The sequence below is a fragment of the Paramormyrops kingsleyae genome, chromosome 2 (genome assembly GCF_048594095.1).
Source record: "Paramormyrops kingsleyae isolate MSU_618 chromosome 2, PKINGS_0.4, whole genome shotgun sequence".
Taxonomy (NCBI): Eukaryota; Metazoa; Chordata; class Actinopteri; order Osteoglossiformes; family Mormyridae; genus Paramormyrops; species Paramormyrops kingsleyae.
In genome coordinates, this window is record NC_132798.1 from 33477770 (window position 1) to 33489910 (window position 12141).

Genomic DNA, 12141 nt, shown 5'->3' on the forward strand with positions numbered 1-12141 from the left:
GTGTATTTAAGCCAAAGGTCACATCCGCCTTTGAAAAAATATTTCAGACCATTCCTCAGGGATTTCAGATCGTGGCTTATAATTTACAGACAGTTTTACCCTTGCCTCTAATTTTAAATTATCCTGCACCGAGGGGTACTGTATTAGCCAATCAAGCATGTTTTAAAGTTCAAAAGTGTCATACGAGGATCGGACAGGGTCACACCAGAGCCAACGATCAGATTTTAAAATGCCTATTTTACATTTACACAGAATGTTTGTAGCAGATCTTGCTTACCAAACAAGCAGCTCTTTAATCTCTCTTGCTGGACTCTCTGCCTAAGAAACAGTTTGCACGTTTTCCTTTTTTAAACTTGGATTTTGTAAAGATTATGCAAGCTTTGTTTCACTGAGCAGTATTCCTGCCCAATGAATGCCAAGAGAAGCCAGACTTGCACAAGGAAAAGGGGGGGACTCACATTAATATCACTGACTTCTGCGTTTGATGCACCTTGAGTTTTGGAGGGAAGCATAGAGGACACATAACCCAACAGCAGGGGTGCAGACAGACGGCTGAGAATTATTCCGAATGAAAAATACCGCGGCTCTTTCCAGCGACATCAAACGGGAAACTTGCGTAACATGCAAATGCGTAAAATTTCAACTGTGGCACCTCCCTAGCCAGCAGCGAATGTTGTATGTCGTTGTCAAAGGTGTCACCTTGTAGCAAGGTGACACATAACTCCTTAGTTTTACACTTTGATGGCTGGGACTTGGATAAGGAGACACCACTTTTGCTCACTAGTGCAGCATGACGAGTGTGATTTTCTCTCTCTGTTAAACCATCCCTCGACTCAGCTGTCGCTCGTTCCTGGCAGAATGTTTTAGATGGAATGAATCAGTCCATTCATCATTTGTAATTTTGGAGAAATACCTGCAGAAGTAGACAGCGAATAAGGAAACAGGACTGAATTACAGGTGCTTCAGTAAATAGTTCATTTCAGTTTACATATGCAGGTCAACCATATCCAAGGCAATATAAATTTATTACAAGATGAACAGATTTGTATGCAGTCTCAGTGTGACCTTAGTCTACTAGTGAAAACCCAGGATCAAATGCTTGTTGAAATAAATATAGAATATACTGTTTATCTACATTGATTGATAGCCTATTTCCTTTCTTACGTCCTTGCCATATTCTTGCTTAATGTTTTATCGGTCCAAATGATCTCTCTTTCTTATCTCAGGGAATGCCAGTCTCAAAAAAGTGGAGAGGAAGATAAACTCGATCGACTTGGTTAATCACAGAGCTAAAGTTAACTTATTTCAATCACATCTCCTATTCATCTAGCTGCTGAAAAACCCGCAGCATGCAGGACCCTGAGCCGAGCGTCTACCAGCTGCAGCCCAACATCATCTCGGTGAGGCTCTTCAAGAGGAAGGTTGGGGGTCTGGGTTTCCTGGTGAAGCAGAGGGTGTGCAAGCCGCCTGTCATTGTGTCGGATCTCATCCGGGGTGGGGCAGCGGAGGAGTGCGGCCTGGTCCAGGTTGGAGACATCATCCTGGCCGTCAACAACAAGCCCCTGGTCGACATGAGTTACGAGAGGGCACTGGAGACCCTCAAGAACATCTCACCTGAGAGCCATGCCGTGCTCATCCTCAGAGGGCCAGAGGGCTTCACTACCCACCTGGAGACCACCTTCTCTGGAGACGGGCGTCAGAAGACTGTGAGGGTTACTCGGCCACTCTTCCCTAGGTCCTTTGAGGGCTCCATGCAGGGCAACAAGGAGCAGCTGCGGGCAATCGAGAACCTCTCCCCAAGCAGGGAGCAGAGCACTCTCATCCAGATGAACAGCATGGTCTCCTCACTGATTGCTCCAGGGGAATCCGGGGACTGCCATGCCCTCCTAAATGGCGTTGAAGAGAACAAGGAGCTGTTGAGGGAAATAGAGCCTGTTCTAAAGCTCCTCAAGCACAGCAAGAAGGATATCAATGGGGTGGACCCAAGAGACACAGAAGTCCAAGTGGGCAGGTAAAGACCCGTCATCATTCACTAGCTGTACTTGTGTTATGCACCTATACACAGAGTCTGACTGGCATTCTATTATGCAGCAGTATGTGCTGGTGATACGAATCTGATTTCTAAATATTTGCAGCAAGCGCTGCACATTCAAGGCACATGAACCCACCATTTGTTTAATAAAAGAACATGCTTAAAATGACTCATCCTATCCCGTGAAAGGACAGCCGTAGAGCATCCTCTTCCTCCTGCTCAGCACAAAGCCCCACTTAAATAGCATGGATGCAGAATAATCTTTTGATAAACGCAGCATATAAACAAATGGGCTTTTAGAAGACAACATCCTTTCTGAAAAAAAAGCAGCAGGGGAAAGCAGATATGAGTTCGCTAACTCCTTTGGTCTACCCCATACAGTACATCTATGAAAAAGGGGTTACTGGACACTGAACTTTGAAAAGAATTGAAAGCAATGAGTCAGATGGAGCCTTTTCTTTTGAACAAATGAGCACGTAAAGGATCCTTTTCATTTTATTCTACACTAAGGCACCGTTTCCCAAAACTGTAGAAGTGGGTTGAGAGCTCATATTTTTTGACAATACACCGAGGCAATATGAACGTCTGAACATCTACTCGAATTCCCACTGCATCCGGGATAGTGCTGGACCTTAAGTGTAAAGCTCAGCTTTCGCATCACTCAGCACAATGAGCCCAAATACAAAGATCTTCAGCAGCTTGTGCGGAAAACGGAAAGCCATGCACCATGCTCTGATGGGTTTGTTGTGCTTGCCACCTATGTGGCCCTGAAGACCCGCCCCCTGGCACCGCCCACCTTCCATGTATCACACCACAGTCTGTCAATGAGCATCACATTCGTCAAGTCATTACCAGATCCGCATCTTGCGTCCTTGGCACAGCCCCCTCCACCCCACCCCCGCAAAGTTTGCATTCCCTCAGTGTCATGCTGCTGATATATGAGTCATCCCACATCTCTGACAAAATCTGCTACTCCGATGGGCTTGTTTACCTCCCTGGCAATGGGGATGGAGACACAGCACATGCTACGACTGCGTCCCGCCCTGGGTGACGCCCTGGGGACATTTTGGTTTGGCGGGATGGAGTGGCGGATGGTGCAAACGTGCAGCGCTTAACCGGTACTCTGTGTGATTTGCAGTGTTGCTGTGATGGGCAAAGAGCTGGCCTCCAATGCAGATCTGGCCCTCGATGACCCAGTGAGAAGGGATGACCCACCAACAGTACTCAACAACCCCTACTCCGAGGACGAGAAGGTAGCAGCATTCCCGAGGCACACAGGGTTCGCGGTTGGCCAACTGAGGCATACGTCATGCCGGGCTTGTGGTGGAATTGTCATAATCATTACCTGCCATTAATGTCCCCAGGCCACTCACTGTGATTCTGATGCTAAAAGGGTTGAATGAATGGAGCCAGATGGGGTGGTGATGATGGCTCGGGCTGGGGGGAGGGGGTCCAGGAAGCATGATGAATGGGGCACACAGCTGCGATAGCGAGGGGCCGTCATGACTTGCCATTGTCTGTTCCTGCTTCTTGGCCTCTCCACAACTGGTAGCCGTGTAACACTTGGAGGGCGATATATTAGGATTCATTGCAGGAAGGCGATGGAGAAATTTCCATGGTGTAAAAAATAGCTTCTGGAAGGAAAATAGGAGTTGGTAAGTGTTGTGAGGTCCCTCTATATGAACATTTATAGCAAATAAGAAGTTTTGCTATGACCTCAGCTTCTCTGAAAATTCTGTACAACCTGAGTGATGTCACAGCAGCCATTTTGTGCGAAAATGTTCACAAAACATCAGCCTGTTGGGTGATGAGGTGAGGAGGCGTTATTTGGCTAGTCACACTGATTGTGATTACACTTTACACATGCTGAATGATAGTATCGTAGAGACAGATACTGTGGTACATTGATGGCTGACATACAACAGTATGAACCATACTAAGGTTATTTCAGACATAGCATGAGGTCTGCAGGCCCACGCCTTTGTAGGAAAGCAGAGGCTCTGGACTCAGGTTCCCCCATCGGGCTCCGCAGGTTCAGCTGGAGAGCCTGGAAGCCGGTGTGGCGGAAGCGGGAAGGTCTCTGCTGAAGCGGCACAAATCACTGACGTTTAGCCCCACGGTCGGAGCATTCAGCTCCACCGACACAAACCTCCAAAGGGAGACTAACGTCAACTCGCATTTCAGTCCAATACTGGTGAAGAGACTCCAAGCAGTGCTGATAGCCTATTTCCTTTCTTACATCTTTGCCATATTCTTGCTTAATGTTTTATCAGTCCAAATAGCTTTGAATGTAATAATTAATGTAAAATAAGCTTAAGTCACCTCCAAGTCCTTCAGAAAAGTTTTTTTTTTTATGGTTTCCTAGCAAATTGCGTTCATCTCCACAGCAACGGGCAATTTTAAATATTATCTGTACATACTGGATTTGTGCTGAAATAATTTACATGCCCAGCTCAAAGGTACAAGATCAGAACCCATCCTAGCATTTGAACCTTTAGTTACTTAATCACTGCTCAGCCTATTACCTCTCTTGGTTCTTCTGTAGTGCTTTTCTCCATTCAACAAAAAATTGTTTTCAGTAAACCTCTTTTTTTGTTCCTTTTTCTGAGAGGAGTCATCCAGACCTCTGGCTCACTGCCACACGACTTGGCATCTAACATGATGGCAGAGATATTGGCATACTGGCAGAAACGCTCTTGCTAGCAAAGGTGCAAATCCAGAGATAATATCCCTGCCATTTGTAAAGAAGGTGCAAAGGAATTATATGACCCCCCCTCGCCAAAGCATGACCTGAAATTTGAGATCTCACAGTGCTGTGATTCCTCTTGCTCTCACTCTTACTCCTGCACCCCATCGAACAGCCAGCTTGTGACCTTTCCTTGTCCCTCAAAGCAAAAGGCGGCCATTGTTGTCGTGCAGAATTGAACGTCCTCGTGAGGATCGTACCTGGTAGTGTTTTTTTTAAACACCATTTAAATTTCATAACAGTTGCGAAAACTTGTTTTTGCGAGCGGAGGGAAACTAATCAATTTGGGTGGGGGACACCCTCCTCCGACTCCCACGAGAATAGAGGCCATCAGTAAAGCTTAATTGACTTTCTTGTTTGCATTTATCCCTTCAGGAAAAGCTACAATTACCTTGCTCATATTTTGCAAGGAATCATTTACAAATAACTGCAATTGAGTGATGATAGTGGTGATGAGAGGGAAGACCATATTTCCTTTTGATTCATAGATCAGTGCTCTGGTTTCCACAGAAGACAACATGTACAGTCTCCTGCAAAGATGATTCACTGCAATTAATGAAAGGATGAATTAGTGACACCCATCCATCAATACAGCCAGCAGCATTGTTTTCCAGCGTAATCCCATGTGATAAATCATTGCCCAGATGGAAATAAATAACAGGTATAACCATATCACCAGGTCAGTTAATAAGGGTGAGCAAGTACAGGACAATCTATCTGTTTAACCAAGAAAATGATGCATATCCGGAATGGGCAGGGCTTACTGTTGGCCATGATGCATATCCGGAATGGGCAGGGTTTACTGTTGGGCATGGGTGAGATTGAACCTGGAAGTTGACGATTTTGTGGATATTCCCATATAAAAATCTTTTAATTTAAAAGGACAAGGAATTTACAAACCAGAGGAGGCCATTCATGATATTTATTTGTTTTACATCGCCCACATAAGTTTAGTATGCTGCACCAAGAATACATTAGCAATCCATATGTAACCATATGTAAATGTGACCACCAGTTAATGCTGGGCACTATGAGGAAAAAATATAATCACTATTTTTTTCAGACAATTCACAATTTAGTCAGGATTTTTTTTTTAAAAATAACATGGCTTCTTTGAGGGTGGTGCAGTGATTAGTGCTGCTGCATCATAGAAAGAAGGTCCTGGGTTTGGTCCCCGGGTCAGGTGTGAGACTTTTCTGTGTGGAGTTTGCATGCTCACCCCATGTTCACATGAGTTTCCACTGGGGCTCCAGTTTCCTCCTACAGTCCAAAGGTATGCGCAGTAGGTTAATTGGCAAATCTAAGTTGCCCCCATAATTGTGTGAGTTTGTGCATCCTGCAGTGTGTTGGTTCCTGCCTGCGACCATTGTTCCTGGGATAGGCTCCCCCCCCAACAACCCCAGTTGGGTTTAAGCGGATGGATGGATGTCTTGTTTTAACTAACATTTGTTTAATTTGGACTAAAAAAAAAAAATGCCCACCAGAAACCTGCATCATATTCCTTACCTTAATAATAATCAGAGGTGTAAAGTAACTAACTACAAGTACTTTGTTACTGTATTTAAGTAGGCATTTTTACAGATATGTACTTTAGTATATTAACTTGTTGCAACATGTTGCTGTATTAGTTTGCAAATTGTATTTGTTAATTTAATTATGTTTAATGACTATATAAAAAGATGCATGAAAAAATCTCCATGGAAGAAAATCTCAGGGTTGTTAACTTTGGTTAGCTAGCTGACATGAGATTTTCAATTTGAGACAAGGCTGCCCAAGCATGTACACCTATGTAACAGTTTTATTACTTTGTAATAAAATTTGTATAGGGTTTGCAAACTACCCCAACGTGTTTGATGTAACTAGCTTTAGGTTTATAATGGAATAATATAGATTTGTCATAAGTTTTCTTGTGTGAGCCTGAGATTCTGAAATCATGAGTGTCACACCAGATGAGTGAGAGTTGGCAACCCCAAAATTTTCAGATTTCTTGAGCTGAACACGAAATATTTGTGGCTTGGAAGCACATTTGTGGCTTAGATCAGTGGTGTACAGCATCACAGCAAACGCTTCATTCCCCACAGTGTAAAGGGACCATATCTTTTGCAATATAATATGGCACCATACCTGTTATTTCTTTCCATTTGGGCAATGATTTATCACATGGGATTACGCTGGAAAACAATGCTTTAAATGTTAGCTGCAGCTTTGGGCTCAGCACTGGGGATAGCCTCGCTAACGCTGCATTTTTTTCACATTCCTGCCACTACACTGAGTGTTTCTGCTGTAAGTGTTAAAATAAATTGGTTGTACTGTGTCAGGATCAGTAGCGGTCCGCGAGACGGGGAAGCAGGAGAAGGAGACGTAGGACTGGGGAATACGGGGTTTAATCGACAAAGGGAGCAGAGACATGGAACAGGCAACGGACGGCAACACTACACAATGAGACTTCAATGATAGACCTAGGGAAACTGACTCAGATGCGGACTAAAATACACAGGACTAATCAGAGATCACTTGAAAAAGCTTATTGCAATCAGGGTAGCACACGTGGTTAATAAGGGGGCGTGGCACACACGAGGATCATACGAGCAGGTCATGACAGAACCTTCCCCCCCCCAAAGGCGCGCACTCCAGGCGTGCCTCAGGGGAGGCGACGGACGAGACGAGACCGGGGACACGGGACCTGGAAAACAAGACCAAGCACGAGGGACCAGGAACAGCACGGACATACAAAACATGCACAAGGGCAACAACCAGGACAGAACCTGACACAGAACGGGAAACGCGGACAGACAAAACAGAAAAGGAGCCACCAGGGAAACACCAACAGGCAGAACGAAAGGGCCAGGAGAGAACAAGAGAGACACAGAGGGACAAGGAGCAGAGACAGGAGGGACGAAACCAGGGGACAGAAAAGGAAAGGATGGGGGACCAAGGGGAGCCCGAGGGAACCACAGTGGGTGAGGAGTGGCAGCCGGAGGGGTCAGAGGCGACCATAAGGCCAGAGCTGAAGGAGATCTCACAAGGGGCGAGGAGGCAGGCGGAGGGACAGGTGAAGCAGGTGATGAGGAGTGGGCACCAGGAGAGGCAAGGTGGAAGTCGGAGGGGACCACGGTGCAGGAGAGGAGGGAGGAGCAGCTGCAGCAGGCGACAGCGCAGCCACAGCGCTAGCACAGGCGCAGCCGACCGATGAGCTGTAGTGGGGGCAGCTGCAGGTGACTGACGAGCCGAGGCAGGGGAACCTGCAGGTGACCGACAAGGCCGCAAAGGTGGGACTGAAGGCGGCCGATGAGTCCTCAGAGGGGGACATAACAGGCGACTACCGAACAGGAGCCAGAGGACCCACAGGCACCCCTCGAGCCCCAGCTAAGGCAAGAAAGGGCGAGCCAGGGGGCAGGGCGGGCAGGCGGGATCCAGCCCCTGCATCTATGTCCTCTCCGTCTTTGGGACACCAAACAGGTGGGATCCTGGCCAGGATCGACCCTGCTGCGGCGATGGCGGAGGAGTCCTCCTCCTGGAGGAGTCCTTTGGGGCCATTAGGGAGGTCCCCGAGGGGTCCCACTCAAGCTCCTCCTCTCCCTCCATCAAGGGAGGAGGAACGGTGATCTGATAATCCGGGACCTCCTCGAGGACTGGATCTGGAGCCAGGGGGACTGGAGCTGGAGCCTCTATGGGTGGAGCCGGCCCATTAGGTGCGGGTGGAACAGGAGGCGGAGAAAGAGGAACCTCAGGCGGAGTAGGAGGCAGAGGAACCTCGAGCGGAGCCAGGGCCAGAGCGTCGGGCGCGGGCGGAGCCGGGGCTGGGATGTCGGGCACAGCAGCAGGCAGAGCCGGGACTTCGGGCACACCAGCTGCTGGAAATAGCAGCCCCGGCAGCACAGGAACGGGCAGGTCAGGCACGGGCAGAACAGGCAGGTCAGACAGCACAGGCAGAGGCTGGTCAGACAGAACAGGCAGAGGCTGGTCAGACAGCACAGGCAGAGGCTGGTCAGACAGCACATTGAAACTGAACCCCCTGCCCCTTCAAACACATGCGGCCCTCAATGCTCCCTATACCCATATCACCGAGATTTCAAAATACAGGAATAGCGTTCTTTTGAAAACACCGTATACCAAGGTATAATGTCTGGTCAGTATTAAAAATTAGATTAGATACTGCCCAAGCCTATTTGCATGTAAATAAACGTACATGTAAGTAAACAAGCTGTCTAAGCACAACAAACCAAGAGATTTTAAAACGCATGCTATTAAACAAAAGAGAACAGTTTGTCCCCAACCCAAACACCAAAAAGATCACTCTGGGATATCTGGAAAACTTTCTTATTGTTGCATGCAGTACGCAAGGAGAATATGTGTAATTACTTGTTATGTGGGAAGGCCAGTATGAATAGCAGGCCAATGTGCATCGCTGCTTCCCTGAAATGCCATGAGACAACGGAGAGCAATGCTGAGGACAGAGCTGTGTAGAGAGACAGTCACGTCAATGGAAGTGCAGAATGCTGAATCATCATGTGGTTCATGTAGATTTTATTTAATAGTCAATAAATGCACTGATTTACAATATTCATGTAGCACACCGACATGTGTATGTAGTTACATCAATATGTTTATTAAAAAGTTAATCTCGGTACTTCTAACGGCTAGGGTTGCCTGAGGACCTAAATAATGTTAATGACATAATCACTAATAACTCAAACATGAATACCATGCCAAGCTTGTCTATGCCATTTTCTTTATGTTGTCCTTGCATATATTGTCCACTGTGGTTTGCTATGCTGCATGGGGATGATCCTATCATTCAGAAAACGGGGTACAAATGTACCGTTTCCCCAGTAACATAGAGAGGAGAAAAATTCTCAAGTCAAGTCGGGTGCCTCAAGTCAGTAAAAGTCTTACTCTGGAAAAAGTGAGGTTATCATATTCAAATACTGCATTTACACATTTTCACAAAGACCATAGGACATGGAAGCTTAATATTTGGTTATTTAAAAATTAAGACACGGGGAAAAGCTTGCAATACCCATGGAGTTGAGATCTCACGCTCCAAATTATATTTAACTAATATGTAACTACAAATAATGTAAAAATCACGTTTAGAAGCCTTTTCCTCCTCTGATTCCACAACGCTGGACAAGATAGCACTAAAAGAACGGATTTTACCATTATTAATCTGTTCGTGGTTAAAGTTACGTGTCGCTAACTTTATCCAGTATTTTAACTTTATCTGTTAACGTTCCATAAATATAGTAATTTAGTGGGGGATAATCCGCTAAAATGTTTTAATGCACGTTAATTTGATACTGAGGTGCTGATAATATGCGATCTAATTTTTTAATTTCTTACCCTTTAATTAAAGTGCATCACAAATGGTCTATTCTGCTGCGGCTCCATTGCGCTGCTATTATTTGACGCTCACTTCCGGGAACTATTGACAGGCTCCATCACGATCCTCCGCTGCTGTAAAAAAAGGTCTATTGTAGTGAACGGGGTCGACGCAACTCTCTCTCTATGCGGCTCTGGCTGAAGATCAACACGGATACTCATCAGTAATGAGCAGCTTCGGATACTCGTTCTGCCAGATATTCGGTTCACCCCTATCAGTTAACCCTAATTAGTGTCAAATTATATCAGTGTTTAATGATGTAGGTGACCTTTTATTTGATACGTGGGAGGTGGGTTGGTTTTTTCATATTGCGTTGCTAATTTAGTGGCGAAAGGCTGACGACGGATTCTTATTTGTGTCAACTCAAATCTGTCAGACTGTAGATATCACGGATTTATGGCTAATGTTTCTCCGGAGTGTTTAGTTCATTTTGCATTCCATCATTCTCCTGGTAATCTCTCCACAGAACTCACTAACTTTGCACATTGCCTGTTCTAATCTATTGCAGGTATCTCAAGGCGTGATGTCCCCCACGAAGCCTTCACAGAATGGGAGTCCGTCTAAGTGCCCTCGCTTCATGAAGGTCAAGAACTGGGAGACCGGGACGCTGTACACTGACACGTTGCATCTAAACTCCAGCAAGGTGCCATGTGCTAGTTTCTATCAAAGTATCTCTGGCTCTCCTGCTTTAATATTACTGAAATATTCAACTGCCGACAGGATTACAGGTTTAATTCTTTGGGGAGTCGGTTGTTAAAATGTTCATTGTTTGAACTACAGTGGTACCTCAGAACTCGAATTTAATCCGTTCAGAACTCCGGATCGAATCCTAAAAAGTTCGAGTTGTGATCGAATTTTCCCCATAAGAAATAATGGAAAACCAATTAATTGGTTCCTGGCCCCAAAAAATTACACCGAAATATGTTTTTTTTTAGCATTTAAACACAAAATGAACCGGATAAAACAAGAAGAGCATATACTGTAATAAACACATCTAAGCACATTTATCAAAACAGTAATTTGTAAAGTAAGAAAATAAATGTATCCAAACAATGTGTAAAGTTAAAAAAAACATCAATTCAACGATCGTCCGCTCCTTCCGTGTGCCACGCCCCTTCATTAACCCCGTGTGGAATCCCCATGTGAGCAGCTGTTTCTGGTTGTTGTCATTAGTCCTCTGTATTTTGTCCGCGTTTCAGTTTGTTTCCCCAGTCCGGTCATTGTATTGTCCGTCTGTGTTTTGCCTGCCTTACCTGTAATTAAACCCCGTATTCCCCGATACCCTGATGTCTGCGCCTTTGTCTCCGTTCCGTCCCTGCTCAGCACGACAATATTATTATAATTAAATGTATTAATAGTTTATTATTAATATTAAATTAATTAGAAATCTTTTTTTAAATTTATTTTATAATATAATAATAATTACTGTTACTGTCTATCATTGTCTAAATGTATTTTTACTGTCTAAATATATGTATTCAGCTAGTGTAAACATGCACCATGCTATCACAGCAAATGTGAGGCTGAGACTGAAGCATTACGCTGTTACCCTTTGTTTCTGCTGAGAGACGTGCTGCGTGACTCATTTCTCCCCGCACAAGTTATCTTAGGTCGGCGTTCATGGTTCGACTTCTGAAATTCAGATCAAGTTCTAGCTAATTTTTTTTCGAACTGGTTGGTTAGACTTTTAAGAAATTTGAGTTCTAATGAGTTCGAGAACTGAAGTACCACTGTACCTGGTTTTAAAATGACTTCTTGCACCTTTATCACTGAATGGACTCATCAAGTGTTGCCATTCCAGAGCATCTTACAGCATAAGTGCATCAGACCCTCATTCATGAATCATGAATCATGTGCAATATGGGTCAGTGCTTCGAGCGAGTGGCCCAGTCAGATGACGCGGCTCATTTCAGTGATGCAAAGCTTTTTTTCTCAGCAGCTGTCTTTGACTCATGACCGTTTGGTTGTAATCTACGTGCT

At 45.1% G+C, this 12141-nt stretch overlaps 1 protein-coding gene across 7 annotated transcripts in view; it reads left to right on the top strand.

The window, feature by feature from the left end:
* Positions 1-12141, top strand: part of nos1 (nitric oxide synthase 1 (neuronal)) — a 68184-nt gene that overhangs the window by 41174 nt on the left and 14869 nt on the right. For 2 of the 7 annotated variants that reach the window (XM_023828973.2, XM_072708999.1), the window contains exons 2-4: positions 1331-2011; positions 3171-3285; positions 10670-10804. In XM_023828973.2, the coding sequence (XP_023684741.1) occupies positions 1350-2011; positions 3171-3285; positions 10670-10804 (912 nt within the window). In that variant the 5' untranslated portion in view covers positions 1331-1349. Of the gene's footprint in view, positions 1-1226; positions 2012-3170; positions 3286-10224; positions 10451-10669; positions 10805-12141 lie in introns of those variants that run through there. The other 5 variants (XM_023828975.2, XM_023828978.2, XM_023828977.2 and 2 more) reach the window with 5 other exon arrangements.